Source organism: Pectinophora gossypiella, chromosome 3 (assembly GCF_024362695.1).
Source record: "Pectinophora gossypiella chromosome 3, ilPecGoss1.1, whole genome shotgun sequence".
Classification (NCBI taxonomy): Eukaryota; Metazoa; Arthropoda; class Insecta; order Lepidoptera; family Gelechiidae; genus Pectinophora; species Pectinophora gossypiella.
In genome coordinates this window covers 13538523-13555562 of record NC_065406.1, presented here as the reverse complement: position 1 = coordinate 13555562, position 17040 = coordinate 13538523, and the positions used below count along the sequence as shown (strand labels likewise).

Here is a 17040-nt window from a genome sequence, read left to right as displayed (position 1 = left end):
AGTAGGTACTCACACCTCACCGAGCTTTATTTTAGGCCAAAGTGATAGGTAATCGTGTAGGTAGGGTAAATTATTATATGCACTTTATTGATAACGTCATTATTTTGTATTCACATACATTTTCATTTTGAGCGTGAACGGCAAATCTTGGTTCCCCACCAGCGGCTGAGCTAAGTTTGCCTCAACCCCCTCGTTCTTACTCTTGTTTTCAATCGTATGGGCGTCAGACATCACACACGCAGATGCGCGTGTACGACAACGTCAATGTGTAGTGTCTGCGTAAAGCGAGGTGTTTTGTGTGAAGTGTCCGAGGTGTGCTTTGGACCATCCTATATTATAACCGAATTGATATGTCGAAAAAAGTAGGTATCGTATTTGAACTAGGTTGTCACCTAGCCTATTCTAGCCTACCCAACATGTTGACACTACCCTTTATTTTAACAGCAAACTAACAGTGAAGAGATCACTAATTTAGGGCCAATTTTATAATAATGTAGATCACATTTCACAGCATCAAAATAAATGGCAGCCAGCATGGAAAACGTCAAATGTAATCTATTAAATTGGCCAAAATCTACATAATTATTGTGCTTAGGTTTACATGAAGTATTTTACAGTAGGTAATAGTTGCCATCCAGTGATTAGTCTTTACTTAGCCTAGAAATAAAATGAGATCTCAAATAAGGCGGACTATTTACGTGACTAGAACCTTCAACTACAGCAAACTATCTTTTCTCTAGAAAATTTTGTCTACTTTGGTAACAGAACAATTGTAATTTTAAATATACCAGATCACAGAGAGAGATTTTTATAGTGGAACGTAACTCGGAAATTCATTATCAGCCTAAACTTATCATTACTTTAGGCCTGTTTATGCCGCGCTGATTTATTACCCTTAAAAAAAACAATTTTGTATACAAATCGAGACTATTTTTTTATTAAGCAAATATAAATTTTTCTCTTATGATAAAAAATCTTGATACAGGTACTTTTCTTCTTCTTTTTCAAAAATTTCCAACGACAACTTATGAGATACATGTTAACACGATATCTGCTACTCATTTTCGTGATAATTATTTAATCGTTCAGACGCGACCAATGAATTTCTATATCGAAAAATTATGGATAGGAAATTTTTATGTCAACAGGAGGTATATTATGTTTACGTGAAGGCATATTATAACATCAGTCAAAGACGGTAATAAAATCAGATTTGATTATATGAAATCATGACGTAAGTTGGACTCGATATGATTTAGGTATAAAATCAAAGTTTTGTTTAAGTAGAAAGCAACAGTAACAATAAGGCCGCTTACAGACCAATGACTTGGCGTTGCTAACGACCGCGCAGCCACGTTGTTGCTTGATCGAGTGTCGTTGGTCTGTACGCACCTTAAAGGTCAGTCAAATTTTCGTAATGATAATAAATTACAGTTAACAGTCTGCAGTTATCGTGCCATTAATCTCTAGCTCTGACAGTATTAAAACAAGCAAAACGACCTAACAAGTGATAACATCGATTTGGTTATTTCACAAATAAATCTTCATACTATAATGGGCTATTAAATTTATATTCCTAAGCATACACAGTCCTCGTTAGGCCAATAGCTATTAGAGTTTTATCTGATCATGCGATAACTTATTTGTGCGCAATTTTGTAACGAGTGACAGTCATTTAAAAAAATATACATCCATTAGTGAAAGAAGTAGATTCACGATCTAGTACCATTGCTGCGTTTAATACTAAAAGCGTATTTAAAGCTCTGAGTTCATAATTCATACGAATTGAGATCGCACATTTCTATTGTGGACTGAGAGAGCGCCAAAACCTGGGTCAGAGGTTGGACGGACGCGCTCCCAGGGTGCGGGCTACCTTCTTCCGGAACAGTATTGACAATTGAGGACTTTCTTAAATGCCTGTCTGAACACCTTATTGAATATCGTGTAGAAAATCGGATTCACCATGGAGCTGGCGTAACCTAACCACAGCACGCAATCGAACACCCACGGAGAAATTCTCCTTTCACATTCCGGGCACACCGCAGGAACCATGTTTAGGATGAAAAACGGGGCCCAAAGTACGACGAAAGTGAAAAATACCACCCCCAGTACTTTAGTCGCTTTCTGCTCTAAACGCAATATTCTCCCGTGTCGAGAGGAGTTTCTTGAAATTACACTGGAGTTTCTAGAGTGATGCGTTCTCGGAGTTTGGCGTTGGGGACTTGAAGTCACTGACTGCTGAGGTCGAGTGTTAATGGACCTTTGGCGAATACTCCTTGCAGGAGTTGAAAGCGTCGTCCTTGCTCCTCCAAAACTAGACCCCCTTCTGAATCTCCTAGCTTCATCCCAAGTTACCATCGACGCTGCACCGCGGCTAGATCTTCTAAAGAATGGCGTTGATTGTTCATCTTTCATATTCCCATTCCTAGAATATCCGTTACATCCATTAATATCTCCCCCGGGAACAATAATAACTTCTGTTGGTTTTCTGGGAGGAGTAGACTCACTTCCAAAGTACGGACAGGTGCATGGCGGAGGCAGAAGTAGGCCGTCTTCAGAACTTCGGGATTTTGCTGTCAAAGTTGAAGGAGCTAGCAGACCATCATTGCTTTCGTCATCAGAAGCGCTTCTAGGTCTATGTATGGGAGTGCAATTAGGATCAGCAGATGACGGACGTCGTCTGTCTTGGAGCATAGAGGATGGTGAACTTGAAGATACACTTAACGAACCTGGTGTTAGCATTCCACCACGCTCGGATATGTTCGTCCTGCGAAGAAATAAATTCTATCAGATAATGACACCTCATGAAATTTCTGAAGTTGAAAAATAATGAAAAAAGTCATTCATATTTCGAAGCAAAAGCTCAGAAGATCTACCATAAATGCTTATTGCTATTCACTTTTGGACATCAATGCAAAATGTCAACGAGAATAGTAATTATTTGAGTAGAGCGCTTCAAACGCCTGAGTTGAGCGGGTTTTATTACTTGATGGTAGGCCTTCTGATTTGGAACCGTTTAGAGTCGAACATTGATTGCGGTATTCATTGCCACATCAAAGGCTTTGCAAATTTGGACGCGAACAAATAATGCCAATTCATATACCCTCGGTACTGTGGTTTAGTCGCTGCGGAAGCTTCCAAGCCGCGTGAGAGCCTCAACATCTCAGCTCCAAAGTGATGCAGTGCACTCATTGCTGATGGAGCCGGTTCACTGTGCAACACAACATATAGCATGATATACGACACAATACATTGAGACAGACATTGCATAATATAGAGTGACAAGGATATTTTGGACCAGCAACATTTTTATGAAAGATGTTTGTTATAGATTTTGGTGTTCAGGTTGGATGTCAGGACAACACGTAGGCAATTTAGGAGACGTTGGGTAGACTGATAAATCTCAAGCTCAGTCAATCAGCGTCAGTCTTGCCAATCGTGTCCCCCTCCTCCGTCTCACCACTCACATACCTCAGGCGGTGACTGCACTTACTCGCAGACTATAAGAGATGCTTCACGCCAGCGCCCGTCAATGTTGTCTATATCCACAAGATCCATGTCTCTCTTTAAATGCGTTAACAATTTGGCAATGGCCTGCGAGCAAACAGCAAGCAACAGTACAGTCATCTTTGACATTTAATGAGACTTAAGGTTTAATTTGTCGAGAAAGTTAATGTGATCATGGTATCAAAGTGTATACATATTAGTAGTACTCGTGACCGCGCTTTACAATACAACACAACACTCTTTATTGCAGATTTTTTTATTATTTTGGTTGCAAAATTGCTGAGGTCTGTCAACGACAACGATAGAAAAAAAAAGATTATACAAACATACCTCTACAACAACAACAACAAAAAGTACATTTATGTAACAATACATAGGAAAAAAGAAGTAGGTACCTACAATAAATTCATTTTAGCATTCAACTTATACGTATAGATGCATGCTAGATACTTATTAATTTTACTAATATGACGGCTATAAATATCAAACTAGAAAACTAAAAAAAACATCTACACCGTTTATGTACAGGTACATATCATTAGAAAGATCTTTAAAATTGTTCTGAGGTTCTTAACATTTCATTTTGCCAGAAATTTAATACGAACACCAAAAATAGAGAAAGGACAAAGTAATAATCGGTGGCAACTTTTTATGTACGAAATCGGGCTTTGGTTCCTGCAGACACATCCTAATTTTATTTTAAGTTTTACCTGTAATTTTCTTATCGGCCGGAAAGGAAAAGAATGATTGACAACTGTTAATTTTAAGTTACTGGCCAATATAAAATTATGGAAAGGGCTTTTTAAATTTCTGCCTAAAATTGACGTGTGTTCCATAAATTTTATGCCTGTTGATTATCCGTCCCTTTCCTTTTCAGCGGATAAGAAAATGACAAGTATAACTTAAAATAAAATTAGATGTTGTGTACTGGAAACAGCACCATTATAGTGTTTATTGGGAGATAAAAACGGGATGATAGGCCTTTATAATTATGGTCAGATCACATATCACTATATGGTTCATTATAATATCGCACATCTAGTTCTTTAAGGTCATAAATGTATTTTTTTAAATTTTACAGTAAGTAGAGCGCTTTAACGATTTTTGTTTTGCCATATCTACGTTAATTACTAAGTTAAATCAATTTCAGATTTTTTGACATTTATGACTTAAGAACTAGATGTGTAATATATGTTTAACAAAAGTGGCTACAAGTTGTTAAAATTACTTATGGCCCTGCCCACTCCTTAAGCAATCACGGGCGTCAGTAGAAAGGGTTGCAGGTAAGTTAATAAAAGTCAATGGCTGATCCAAATGCACCTACACGGATAGTCAGATTTCAATAAAAAAAAGTGATGAATGTTCCATGATCCATTTTATTCACAAAACCGACATAGCTATACATAAACGTCTGATATATTGGTGCTGCCAAATTATCGATAGTTCAACTATCGATAGTTTATCGAACTCATTTGCCTACACAGGGTGTTAGTGACATCGTAACGAATACTAAGGGGGATGATTCACACCATGATTCTGAGTTAATATCATGTAGAATTCTCCGTCGCAATTTTTTTTTATATTAACTCAGAGTAATGACCTGAATCATCCCTCTCAGTATTCGTTACGATGTCACTTACACCCCGGAAAAGTACGTACAAGCCATACAAATAGGTATGGGTGTTAGCGATGAAGAGGAATACGTACGAAATATTCATTAATTTAAATATTAACTTTTAAAATAACACTCCTACCAGCCAGAATTATGTGCCCAGACGTGGTCACATCATCACAGTTCCGACCACCGTTTTTAATTGTAGACTATCGATAAACTGTCCATCGACAACACTACAGTACATTCGACAGTACTTCCAAAGCTTTAGCTTTATGCGATTTTGGACCATGTGTCTGATACACCTAAGAGATAAATAGTTACATACCAGTATCTATGAAAGGTTTCGATCTATTTTTAATGCTTTTAAATTAATAGTTTTGACACAACACGTGTGTTTCAATCAGCCTAGGCGCGTAGGGGGTTTTGTAAATATTTGTGTTGGATAAATTTATCACATGTTCAGCGGTGAAGAAAAACATATTGAGGAAACCTGCATTCCCGAGAAATAGGTTTCGGGGGTGTGTGACTTAACCTGCAATGTGCTGGATCAGTGGCTTTTATGAAAACCGAACCTGTCAAATCATCAGGTTAGGTAAGCTGACACTGTGAAAACGGGATAACGTTGGAGAGATGATTTGTGTTTGATATTTTATTTGACGGGACTTATCTTTTTTGCCGGAAACAGCTACAGAGAGGCTACCATGTATATAATGTACGTAACTATATTGATATTATTAATGTTTATATATTGATAGAATATGTATTATATATAATTTATTTAAATTTGGGTTGTAGGTTTAAGTTTATATTTTGTTTTATATTCGTATAAATCATTTCTAAATAATTTGTACGCGTAAGTATGTCTATCTACTAATATTATAAATAATAAAAAAATATATAAATAATAATAATAATTATTATTACTATTAATAATAATATTATTATTTGTATGTTATTGCCATATCTCGGGCCTATGAAGTCCCGGACTTTTTAAATAATATTACTAATGTTATTCGGAAGAAATCTCTTTGTTTAGAGTTAAGCAAACCTGTACTATCTGTTTTCTTTGTTTGCTCCTTGAATAAATAAAAAAACAACAAATATGACAACAAGTATTAAAATGTTGGCAGTCCTTTTTTTGGGCCGATATGTTGGTATAATTGATTGGTGACGAATCGTTTCATTCCGACTGTACATATAATATTTCTAAAGAAAGTTAAAGCGCGCTAAAGCGCTGCTCATTCAGCTACGTAATTATTCTTCTTAGTGTTCTATGAACTGAGAAATAAAGATCGTAAAGTCTACGACTTTGAATTGAATTAGTCTAAAGTCTATAAAGTTCAAAAAGCTTCCAAGACAAAACAATATAAAGTAAACGTCTTCAATAATTAAACAGCAGTTTCTCAAAGTATGTTAAAGTTGATAAACCTCCTGAAAGGTGATTTAAAGTTATTTGTATCTGTCAGGCTTTAAACGCTTATGATGTTGAAAATAAAATTGAATACATAGAAACTATGTATTGCAAATCCTCGAATAAACAAAGGTGTCTTTTTAGACACGGACTCGTATCAACTATGACGCTGATTAATTTACCTCACCCCCTCTTGAATCTTACTTTGGTGTAAATGATCATAACCCGCTAAAAGAGTAAAGGGGAAAGTGGATTGTGTGTTTCGCTCGCACTTACACAGTGAGGCTGGACACGGTAAGAATGAGGATTTTTGATGTATTGTTCAGGGTATACGTATAGGTACGGTCACGAGCATTAATATGTATACACTTTGGTACCATGTCACATTAACTGTTTTGACAAATTGAACTGTAAGTCTCACTAAATGTCAAATATGTTAGTGCGACAGAGTCCTCAAGTGGGTACATTATATTGCTCATGACTGTACTAGTGCATGGGTTTAACCTAATAACGCAATATATACCATCAAATTGGCAACGGCATACGTGGGCCTGTGGTTGAGAGTGGGGCTCAGAAGGCCCCGGATTGGAATGCGGGGAAACATCACAATAAGCACGTAGTAGTTACATGACATGACAGGGGGGGGGGGGATGAAGTCGGTCATTGGTCAAATCACACTGGTGAAGAGGACAAGCAAACTGACTTTTTTACCATGACTTAATGTAGATTTGTACTTAATGTAGAGAGAGAGACCACGGACAAATGAGAAGCGCTGCCGGTTCTCACCTCGTGCAGACTGGATCATAAGTACCTTTATTTGGTCATGGTTGTCGCATAGCTGGCGAGCAGTCCAGTATTATAATACAGTCATGAGCAATATCATGTACCCACTTTAGAACCCTGTCGCACTATCATATTTGACATTTAATGAGACTTACGGTTTAATTTGTCAAAAAAGTTAATGTGACATAGTTTCAAAGTGTGTACATATTAGTACTCGTGACCGTAGATCAGGATACCTCTTCGGGTATACGGACTCATACTGTATATCTATGTTATACTATGTTGTTGTTTAAGTTGCAAAACTACGAATGGCTAAAAGGCTTTTTTTATACACGGGAGATTATTTGGTACTCGTACCTGCGTACTGAAAACGATCTGAATGCGAAACTATGTGAATCGGTATTCATCCAATCGTTCAAAGCCAGTCAATATGTAGCAACTGCACTGTACATTTAGACCCAATCCAGGTATCCACTTTATCTATTTATACGTAAATTCCTATGGAGTTGTGTGTTGTGAGTCATTAGCATAATTCAAATTCAAAAATATCTTTATCCATTTAACATAGTTACACTTTGAATTGTCATAGTTACTATATGCTGTATATTACTAAATAAAGAACGGCAACTAGCCACTCCCCACCAGCGTGTGAGCTAGGTTTACCTCACCCCCGGTCGGTTTTATTTCAGTCTTCAATCGTATGGCAGACGTCACACACACAGATGCTGTTTATGGAGAGGAGTTGACTAATTGAAATATTAACGTGGATACAAAAAAGGTATTGTAAAATAATTTTTAATTTTGTGTCTAACGAAAAAGAAGTCCAAAAATATCCCACTGGGGCATTTATTACCAAATGGGACAAATTGTTATCGGCTTTTATAGAGTATGAGGCTTATAACATGAAGGCTTGAAATTCGTCAAACACAGAAAACACAGGTAGTTAGTGACATCGTAACGGAGGGGGATGATTGAGACCACCATTCTGCGTTGATATCAAGTGGAATTTCTCGGAGAAGTCATGATTTTTTTTATGTTTTTTAGGTAATTATTTTCAGTTCCATACTTTTTCCACGGATGAATTATTCCACTTGATAACAACTCAGAATTATGGTCTCTCACTAACACTCTATGTAGACGAGGAATAAAAAATTGTTTTTCACTGTGTAACTGTCTAAAAGAAAATATTGAAAAAAGAAACAGAGCGTTTGTTCGCAAGGAACCCAGTAGTCAGGCAGTAGTGGTGCAATTTGTAGGCCATAACTGTCTAGTATTAATATATCAACGTTCTCCGGCAAATACTCTGAGTATGTGGCATTCATACAGATTTACAGATCCGTTATTCATAACAACAAGACTCATCATCATTGGCCTTATACGTCTGTTTCAGACGATTTATGACGTCATTGCTTCGAAGAAATACACAAACACACAACAAGACTATTGCCTTGTTTATCCACGTCCTTTTATAAAAAACGACTCTGTAAAGGCATGGTTGGTAGAAATGTGTTTTTATAGTTTGCATGAATTCCTACAATATAAATAAAATGTTATTAATATTATCTTACATTCTTGACATATCTAATAATTTTGTTTGCCTTGTGTAATTGTCTTATTATTCTATATTTTTGACATGTCCTATAATTTTTGTTTGTTTTGTGTAATTGTCCAAAATTGCATAATTTGTGTATTGCCGAAGAAATCTGTGACATACTCAGTTTATTTATGACCTAATGGCGAAAATTGTGACAAATATGTTGATATTTATTATTTAAGTTCCATGTAATGTGTATTTTAAAACTTGTGTATGCCTGCAAAGGTAGTATTTAGAGGACGATTTAATAATGTAAATAACAACTGCAAATGTAAATGACCTAAATATCTAGCACAGTAAAGACATTGATTGATTGTCAATTTCTATTCTATTCTATTCTAAAATGTACTACTTATATGGGGTAGTTCTTCGAGGGACAACCTTACGATTTGATTAGAGATTTGAGGTTAATGCGCTATAGGCTAATAATCCTTTGTCACTATAAGGTTCATTATATCCATTTTAAGATTTTTTTAAGTCTTTGGATTATTCGGTGCTCTGCATACTTCATGAGGGATTCACGGGCGTGAATGTACACGTAGGTATGTAATTTTAAAGTGTATGGAATGCATTTAATCTAATTTTAACGCACTGTGGAAATCAGCACTCATTCAACAAATTTTCATTAACTCCTGCATTTCGACAATTATTCGAATGAAACGTATGCCTGCAATGAGATAGCTCTTCATTGTATTCAGAGTACAAGGTTTTTTTTTCATACCGTATAAACATATTCCATTCAATAAAGTTTCTACTTAACCTCACATTTGTTATTGTTAGGATTCTAATTGGAAATCGATTGTTTTTTGGATTGGAGTCCTAACAATACCAAATGTGGGCAGAGCTGCAAATAATCAGAAATTCAAATTCATAAATATCTTTATTCAGTAGGTAACATAGTTACACTTTGAATCGTCAATTTTTACATAACGAACGTCTCATCCGCCTAAAACTACTGCAGCTTCTCACAACCTTTATAGCCGGGGAAAAGAAGCTTCAAGAAAAACCTCGGCACAGGGCCCTAGACGTTCTATAAAAAAAATATAAAATATTGTTATACAATTGAGTAATTTAGTTGCCTAATATCAGTTCTCAGACAGTTAATCCCATGCACTCATATCTTCTAAATAATCACTAACTTTATAATAAAAACAACCTTAACTTTGTTTCCTCAAGACGCAACATCTTACGACTGATTACTGAATATCGCTGGAATATCGCAATGACATGCGGCCGATGAAATCGACGATGTTACACACAGCAAACATACGATCTGTCAATATCGCCCGCACGTGTGACTGATTGAAAAACTTAAATATATCGCATTAGATATGCATCGTAACGACGATGCGTCACAAATTGCGTCGCTTAGCGATATCGTATTTAAATGCGATTGAAGAAAAGACATGGATGATCGTATAGATTGGCTAACGGTACTATCGTGCTGTATGTATCGCCTCCTTGATATCTTATGGATCTGCGATATTAGGATTATAAACAGATAGCATCGCGCCGAGACATGCAATTTATCTCCATAGCGTTATTCCGCTTTTCACAAGGTCCGTTTACTTAACTTTTTTTTTTTTTTTTTCCGTTTTTATCTGCGATCAGTCAGTCGACTATAAGCAGATTAGGTGTTGGTAGGGCAGTGCAGAGATTACTTTCCCAATGGAACGCTCTCTTCTTTAAGGTAAGACATGCAGTCTATTTGCTCAAGTCCATTACTGCGGCTTTTTTCAGTCGTCTTTGGTGGGTAGGCTTTGTGAGCGTTTCAGCCAGGGGGTTCGGATGGTGCTCCAGTCTGATTTTGTACCGTGCCGCAGTAGATCTTATTTCCTGTTGCACAGTGTTTGCCTTCAGTATTTCATGTACTTCCATGTTTCTGATGAACCATGGAGCATTTGTTATGCTTTTGAAGATCATGTTTTGGGCTCTTTGTATGATATTGATGTTTGAGGCACTGGCAGTGCCCCATAGTTGGATTCCATACGTCCAGATCGGTTTTATAATGGTATTGTAGACTAGAAGTTTGTTGTCAGTGGATAGTAGTGAATTCCTTTTCAGAAGCCAATTTAGGTTTCTGTACTTAATAGTGATCTGGTCTCTTTTTGCTTCTATGTGCGTCCTCCAAGTTAATTTTCGGTCCAAGTGAATCCCCAGGTATTTGACAGCATCACTATGAGGCAGTTCTTGGTTGCCGAGTTTCACTCCAGGGCAGTTGCCTTGTCGGAGAGAGAATGTGATATGCACAGATTTTGAGACACTGGCTTTTATTCTCCATTTTTTCAGCCACTTATCTATGTTTACTTAACTTGAAGATTTCACAGGTCAGCTTTTTTAAGAAGCAACTGCCTGTTTGACCTTCTAAACCGCGAAGGGATTACATACAGCTCAATACATGATAGGTCACACACTTTCGAAACGCATTGTATTTGGGTATGTGGGTTTCCTTACAACATCACCGCTGAGCACGTGATAAACATTTAAGATCCAGACAAATTCGAAAATCATTGATTTAAGATCCAGACAAATTCGAAAATCATTGGTTTAAAGCTGTACAACGCTATCTACTTATATTGTTTTTGGTGAACTTTGCCCAGAAGGTCCCTCATTGAAATCGCCAATTATCAGTTAATCACACGAATAGCATAGCGTCGTCATAAGCAATAATGAATCGTATGCTAACTTGTTACCATCCAATCACAGCAAAAAGGTAAAGACCGTAAGTAAAATGAAGCAAATATTTTATTCCTTTGCAATAAATCTGTATTCCAAAGAATGTGTTCTCAAACATAGGGTTGAATGTAGCAATCTCATGGGACATGTAAACGCATACTTCTGTATCATATTCAAAGCATATATACGATTCAATTTAAAAATGCTTTCGCGAAAAAATATTTTTAACCAATTTAAAAGGAATGATAGCGAGATCCGTTTGTTTGTACGACAGCCCCCGAATTCGTGGAATATTTTCAACCAATTTGATAAAGGTCTTTGCAAAATATAACATAAGTACAGCTCTTTTGCAGTTTCCTTGTAAACAAAGTTTTTTATATTTTATAATATATTTTTGGTCAAAATGAGAAATGAGGTCGTTGCGTAGCATCTGCGGTGATACATTGAGTGATAGAGTGAGAAACAATGTAATAAGAGAAATATGTGGTGTAAAAGACGATATAGTGACTAAGATTGAGAAGGGAATGTAAAGTTGGTCTGGATACGTAGAGCGGATGAAGGGTAATAGGATTACGAAAGCAGTATATAAAGCGAAGGTTGGTGGTAGGGCTGGCAGTGGATAACCTAGAGGGACGTACATTGACCAAATCTTCTTCTTTGCGAGTAACAAAATTTTTGCTGACCAATAATTGGCCACGCTTACGGCATTGTCAGTGGCTTCGTACAAACAAACGGATCTCGCTATCATTCCTTTTAAATTGGTCATTGACCAAATTGGAGTTGTCCTTAGAAAAGGTTCAGTACGATCCACTCGAACGATGAACCGGCGCGTGTGTACGAAACGATTGATGAATGTGGAGGAAGCAAGAGAAGTGTGTCAGGATCGAAATAAATGGAATTCCATTCTCTGCTTACCTCGTTTTATATATGTATTTTCTCCCGCTTATTTTAGTAGCAGATAAGTATTGTCAGTGATGTTATATCTCTTTTCAGACTGCTTTTTTAAAAAAACAAAAACACTTTCCGAAAAGATAATGTACGGTCACGAGCATTAATATGTATACACTTTGGTACTTTGTCACATTAACTTTTTTGACAAATTGAACTGTAAGTCTCACTAAATGCCAAATATGTTAGTGCGACAGAGTCCTAAAGTGGGTATATTATATTGCTCATGACTATACCTAGTATAAAATACAAAGGATGTTAGTGACATCGTAACGAATACTGAGGGGGATGATTCAGCTCATGATTATGTTTCCTTTGTGTATTTGTAAATTGTTTAAAATTTTATATTTTTGCGATGACAAATTCCACTTGATACTATTTCAGAATCATGTGCTAAATCATCCTCTCAGTATGCGATACCACGTTAATTACACCTCGTACAAATTTAATATGTAAGTACAAATTCCACTTGATATCAACACAAAATCATTCATCAAAGTTTTCTTTATAACGTCACTATGACCTTGTATATGAGTGTAAGTATCATGGTTGGTGTTGATTTTTTTCTTTACCACCCGTCTAATACAGATTGCTCAATAAATTACGCGATAATGTATCAAAATGATAAATTTTATCGCTTGTTCGTGGAATGTGTACGAAAATGGCTTTTGCTGTGATGATGCCATAGAATAAGGAAGAATACTACGTATAAAACGGGGACTCTCTGCTACCCAGCGTCTGAGCTTCACCCCATCAGTCTTACTTTATTCTTCAATCGTTTGGGCGTCAAACGTCACACACACAGATGCGCGTGTATGATAACGTCAATGTCTACTGTCTGTGTAAAACGAGGTTTTTTGTATGATGTGTCCGGGGTGTGATATACATAATATGTTACAATTCTGCAGAGATTTCATTAAAATGACTACCACTCACGACTTGAGCCGTGGTAGAACGCTTGCCTCTCACTTTAGAGGGCGCAGGTACGAATCCAGTACAGGCCTAAAGCAATGATTGTCGAATTTGTTATCGAATTCATGTTTGGATCATAAATGTTTGTCACGTGTTCAGCGGTGAAGGAAAAAATCGTGAGGAAACTCACCACCCCGCCACAACATTCCCAAGAAATGCATTTACGGAGGTAAGTGACCTAACCTGTATTGGGCTGGTTTTCCTTTGCTGGTTGGATGGTCATACAGGCAGCCACATCTGTAAAAATCCGGACCTGTCTAATCTTTGGGTTAGGTAAGGGGACCCTGTAAATGCTAGGGAGATGATGACGATTACTAGTCACGGCTTTAGACTTTATAAGCGTTAAGTCAATCGTCACAAAAGCGTTTAACGGGAGCGTTCCGAGCTACATTATATAGTCTAATAAGGCTTTTAATATGCTCCCATTTCCAAAAATCTATGAGCGGCAATGTTTCATTAACATCCGTTTCCTATTTTGTGTTTATTATAGCTCTATCTCGGATTAATGCCGACATTAAACTTGGGATATAAATCGAGTTACAGCTATAAAGTAACAAATACCTTTGTATACAGGGTGTTAGTGACATCGTAACGAATACTCAGGGGGATGATTCAGGCCATGATTCTGAGTTAATATCAAGTGGAATTTTTCGTCGCAAAATTCATGATTTTTTTTAGTTTTTTTAAATTATTTTCAATTCTATACTTTTGCGATGAAAAATTACACTTGATATTAACTCAGAATAATCAGCTGAATCATCCCCCTCAGTATTCGTTACGATGTCACTTACACCCCACACAAGTACATACGGTAGCCATACAAGTAGGTATGGGTGTTAGTGACACCGTAACGAATACTGAGGAGGATGGTTCAGACCATGATTCTGAGTCGATATCAAGTGGAATTTTCAGTCTAAATATTTCTGAAAATTTTTGTGTTTTTTTAAATTAAAAATAGTTGTAAATATATGGATACCAAATAGAAAATATTATTCAAATGAAACGCCATTACGTTCAACCGGTTGGAAGAAACAAGACTTCTGCTATAGACATGTGATGAGAAAACCAGAAAATCACATGACGACAATATTGCTGGAAGTAAAATCGAAGCCAAGACGTCAAGAAAGACCTGGAGAAATAAAGCTTAGATCCAAAGACGACTTAGAATAGACCACTCTGGCGACCAAGGTTTAGGAGAGCCGACCCCAAATAGAAATGAAATAAAATTTATTCGCTCTAAAGAAAAAAAATGCAGAAGAAGAAGAAGAAATGAAAAAGAATGATGAAGAGAAATGGGAAAAGGCTGGAAGAAAAAGAAGAAGAAAGACGAGTCGAGAAGTGGGGACTCTCATATCCCTATTTCAAACGCGATAAGAACCCGTTATTATGTGTTTTAATTAGAAGAAATGCCATAACCTATTGCTTTATTAAGTACATGTATATGTTACATAACATAACAAATACTTTATTGCACAAACAGGAAAAAACAAAAGAGAAATAGAATTAGTACAACGTTACGTGTGCTTCTAAGAATTTTGTTACTCATAATGCCCTTTTAGCGTTTTGATTTCATGTCTATCTGGGATATTTTTACCCGACTGCTGAGGAGGGTAATGTTTTTCGAGTGTATATAATTATGTATAATACACTACACCAACCTGCATTGGAGCAGCGTGGTGGAGTATGCTCCATACTCCCTCCGGTTGATTGAGGGGAGGCCTATGCCCAGCAGTGGGACGTATATAGGCTGTTTATGTTATGTTGTGTATGAATGTCTGTTTATTTGTGGCTTCCTGTAGTCTAAACGGCTGGATGTATTTTGATGTATAAGGTATCGTTAGATTCATTTTGATTACCGGAGTGTCATAGAACATTTTATCCCGAAAGTCCGACGGGATATTCTTTGCATCTATTTTTTTTTTACAATATATTATCGATAAATAATTCGGTAACGCCATCTATTGACAAGAAGCGAAAGATTGTTGTCAGTTGTTGATTCCGCTACTCGACACTAGAGGGCAGGAACAGTCAAAAATAGTTACTAGAGAAGGCTGGTACTTACATAACAATGCACAAAATTTTCGTTAAGTAAATAAAAAAGCCCCTTTTCCTCTTCTTAGTTTGCAGTCGGGTTTTTTTAATATGATTTTTTTTTATTGTGTCACAGCGAGCACGTTCTTCGGGACCTTTGAGAACATTCTCAAAAAGGGGTAAAATATATGAAAAAGAGTTTTATTTCCTTGCCTTTAAAACAGATAGGATCAGAGTACTAGAAAGAACAATTAAAAAAAAACAGCTAGTGACTAAAGAGTTTTTTTTAGGGACTAAAGACTTTGGGAAGATTCCCGGGAACGACACATCACTGAGTGTTAGACTAGGAAATACATACTCTTAAGTACCTACATGGACTGAACCATCAATAAGCAAGCAGGGGTAGGCTGAGCCCACAGAATTGTTTTAAGGCCACATGTTAATTTTTTTTTTAACCTTAGTTGTCCTATCTTTTTCTATCGTGTGGGTTGTGAGGCGGAGTACCAACCTCATCAACCCTGGTGTCAAGGTTACTATTGAGCTGACAAAGGCCCCTGACATGGCTCATGTATCGACTACTTACTTAAATCAGTAAGTAGTAACCGGGACAAACGGCTTAACGTGCCTTCCTAGGCACGGATCATCTTACTTTCGGACAATCAGGTGATCAGCCTATGATGTCCTTACCAAACTAGGGACCACAAAGTTATTTTTCCATAATCCAGGACCTCCGGATCGTGAGCCCAACGCTCAACCACTGAACCACGGAGGTCGTATTGTAAGTTGCCCTATTGTAATTAGACAGTAAAATGTTGCCTGCCGGTGATCTTTTAACTATATAGTTAAGCATACATGCATTGTTACCTGTTCTATTTATAAAATAATAACATTACATTTCTAAATAATTTGTACGCGTATGTATGTCTATCTATATAATATTATACGTTGAAAGTCTCTCTTGTCACGTAGGTCAGCTGGAAGAAATCTCTTTGTTTAGAGATAAGCTTGCCTGTACTATCTGTTTTCTTTGTATGTTTCTTGTGTCTGTTTCATTGTGTACAAATAAATAAATAAATAAATAAATAAATTAATCACTATTAATATTTCAGATTTATGTTACCTAAATGGTTCGTAGTTACTATCGAAGCTCGGGCGTAAAGTGCTATTTAGGTACCATTACGGCATTCATAACATTACAATCAGCCTATAAATAAACACAAAATAAATAAAGGGCAATAATTTTGTTACCAATATCCAATTTATAGATGTTCTCTCTAGTGTAATAATTGCATATTTGAACCAGAATTCACGATATCATATTTGTGTAAATACAACAGGTTTTCCTTCGAACAATGCTTCGAAAAATAATTTGATAAACGATCCTCAATTGTTTGATGGTTGTTCAAATACCTACATAAATATAAAAAACCTAATGTTATCAGATACGATTGACGTATATACAAAAAATAACACTCGTAGTTTGTAATGGGGTGAGCAGAGCCA

The 17040-nt window shown here is 36.6% G+C and overlaps 1 protein-coding gene across 2 annotated transcripts in view; it reads right to left on the bottom strand.

The window, feature by feature from the left end:
- Positions 1–964: 964 nt before the first annotated feature.
- Positions 965–17040, bottom strand: part of LOC126382086 (5-hydroxytryptamine receptor 2A) — a 173531-nt gene continuing 157455 nt past the window's right edge. The window contains exons 7-8 of one of the 2 annotated variants that reach the window (XM_050031811.1): positions 3104–3211; positions 965–2767 (exon numbers count right to left, since the gene is read on the bottom strand). In XM_050031811.1, coding sequence (XP_049887768.1) covers positions 1870–2767; positions 3104–3211 — 1006 coding nt within the window. In that variant the 3' untranslated portion in view covers positions 965–1869. The remainder of the gene's footprint in view (positions 2768–3103; positions 3212–17040) is intronic. The other variant, XM_050031813.1, reaches the window with a different exon arrangement.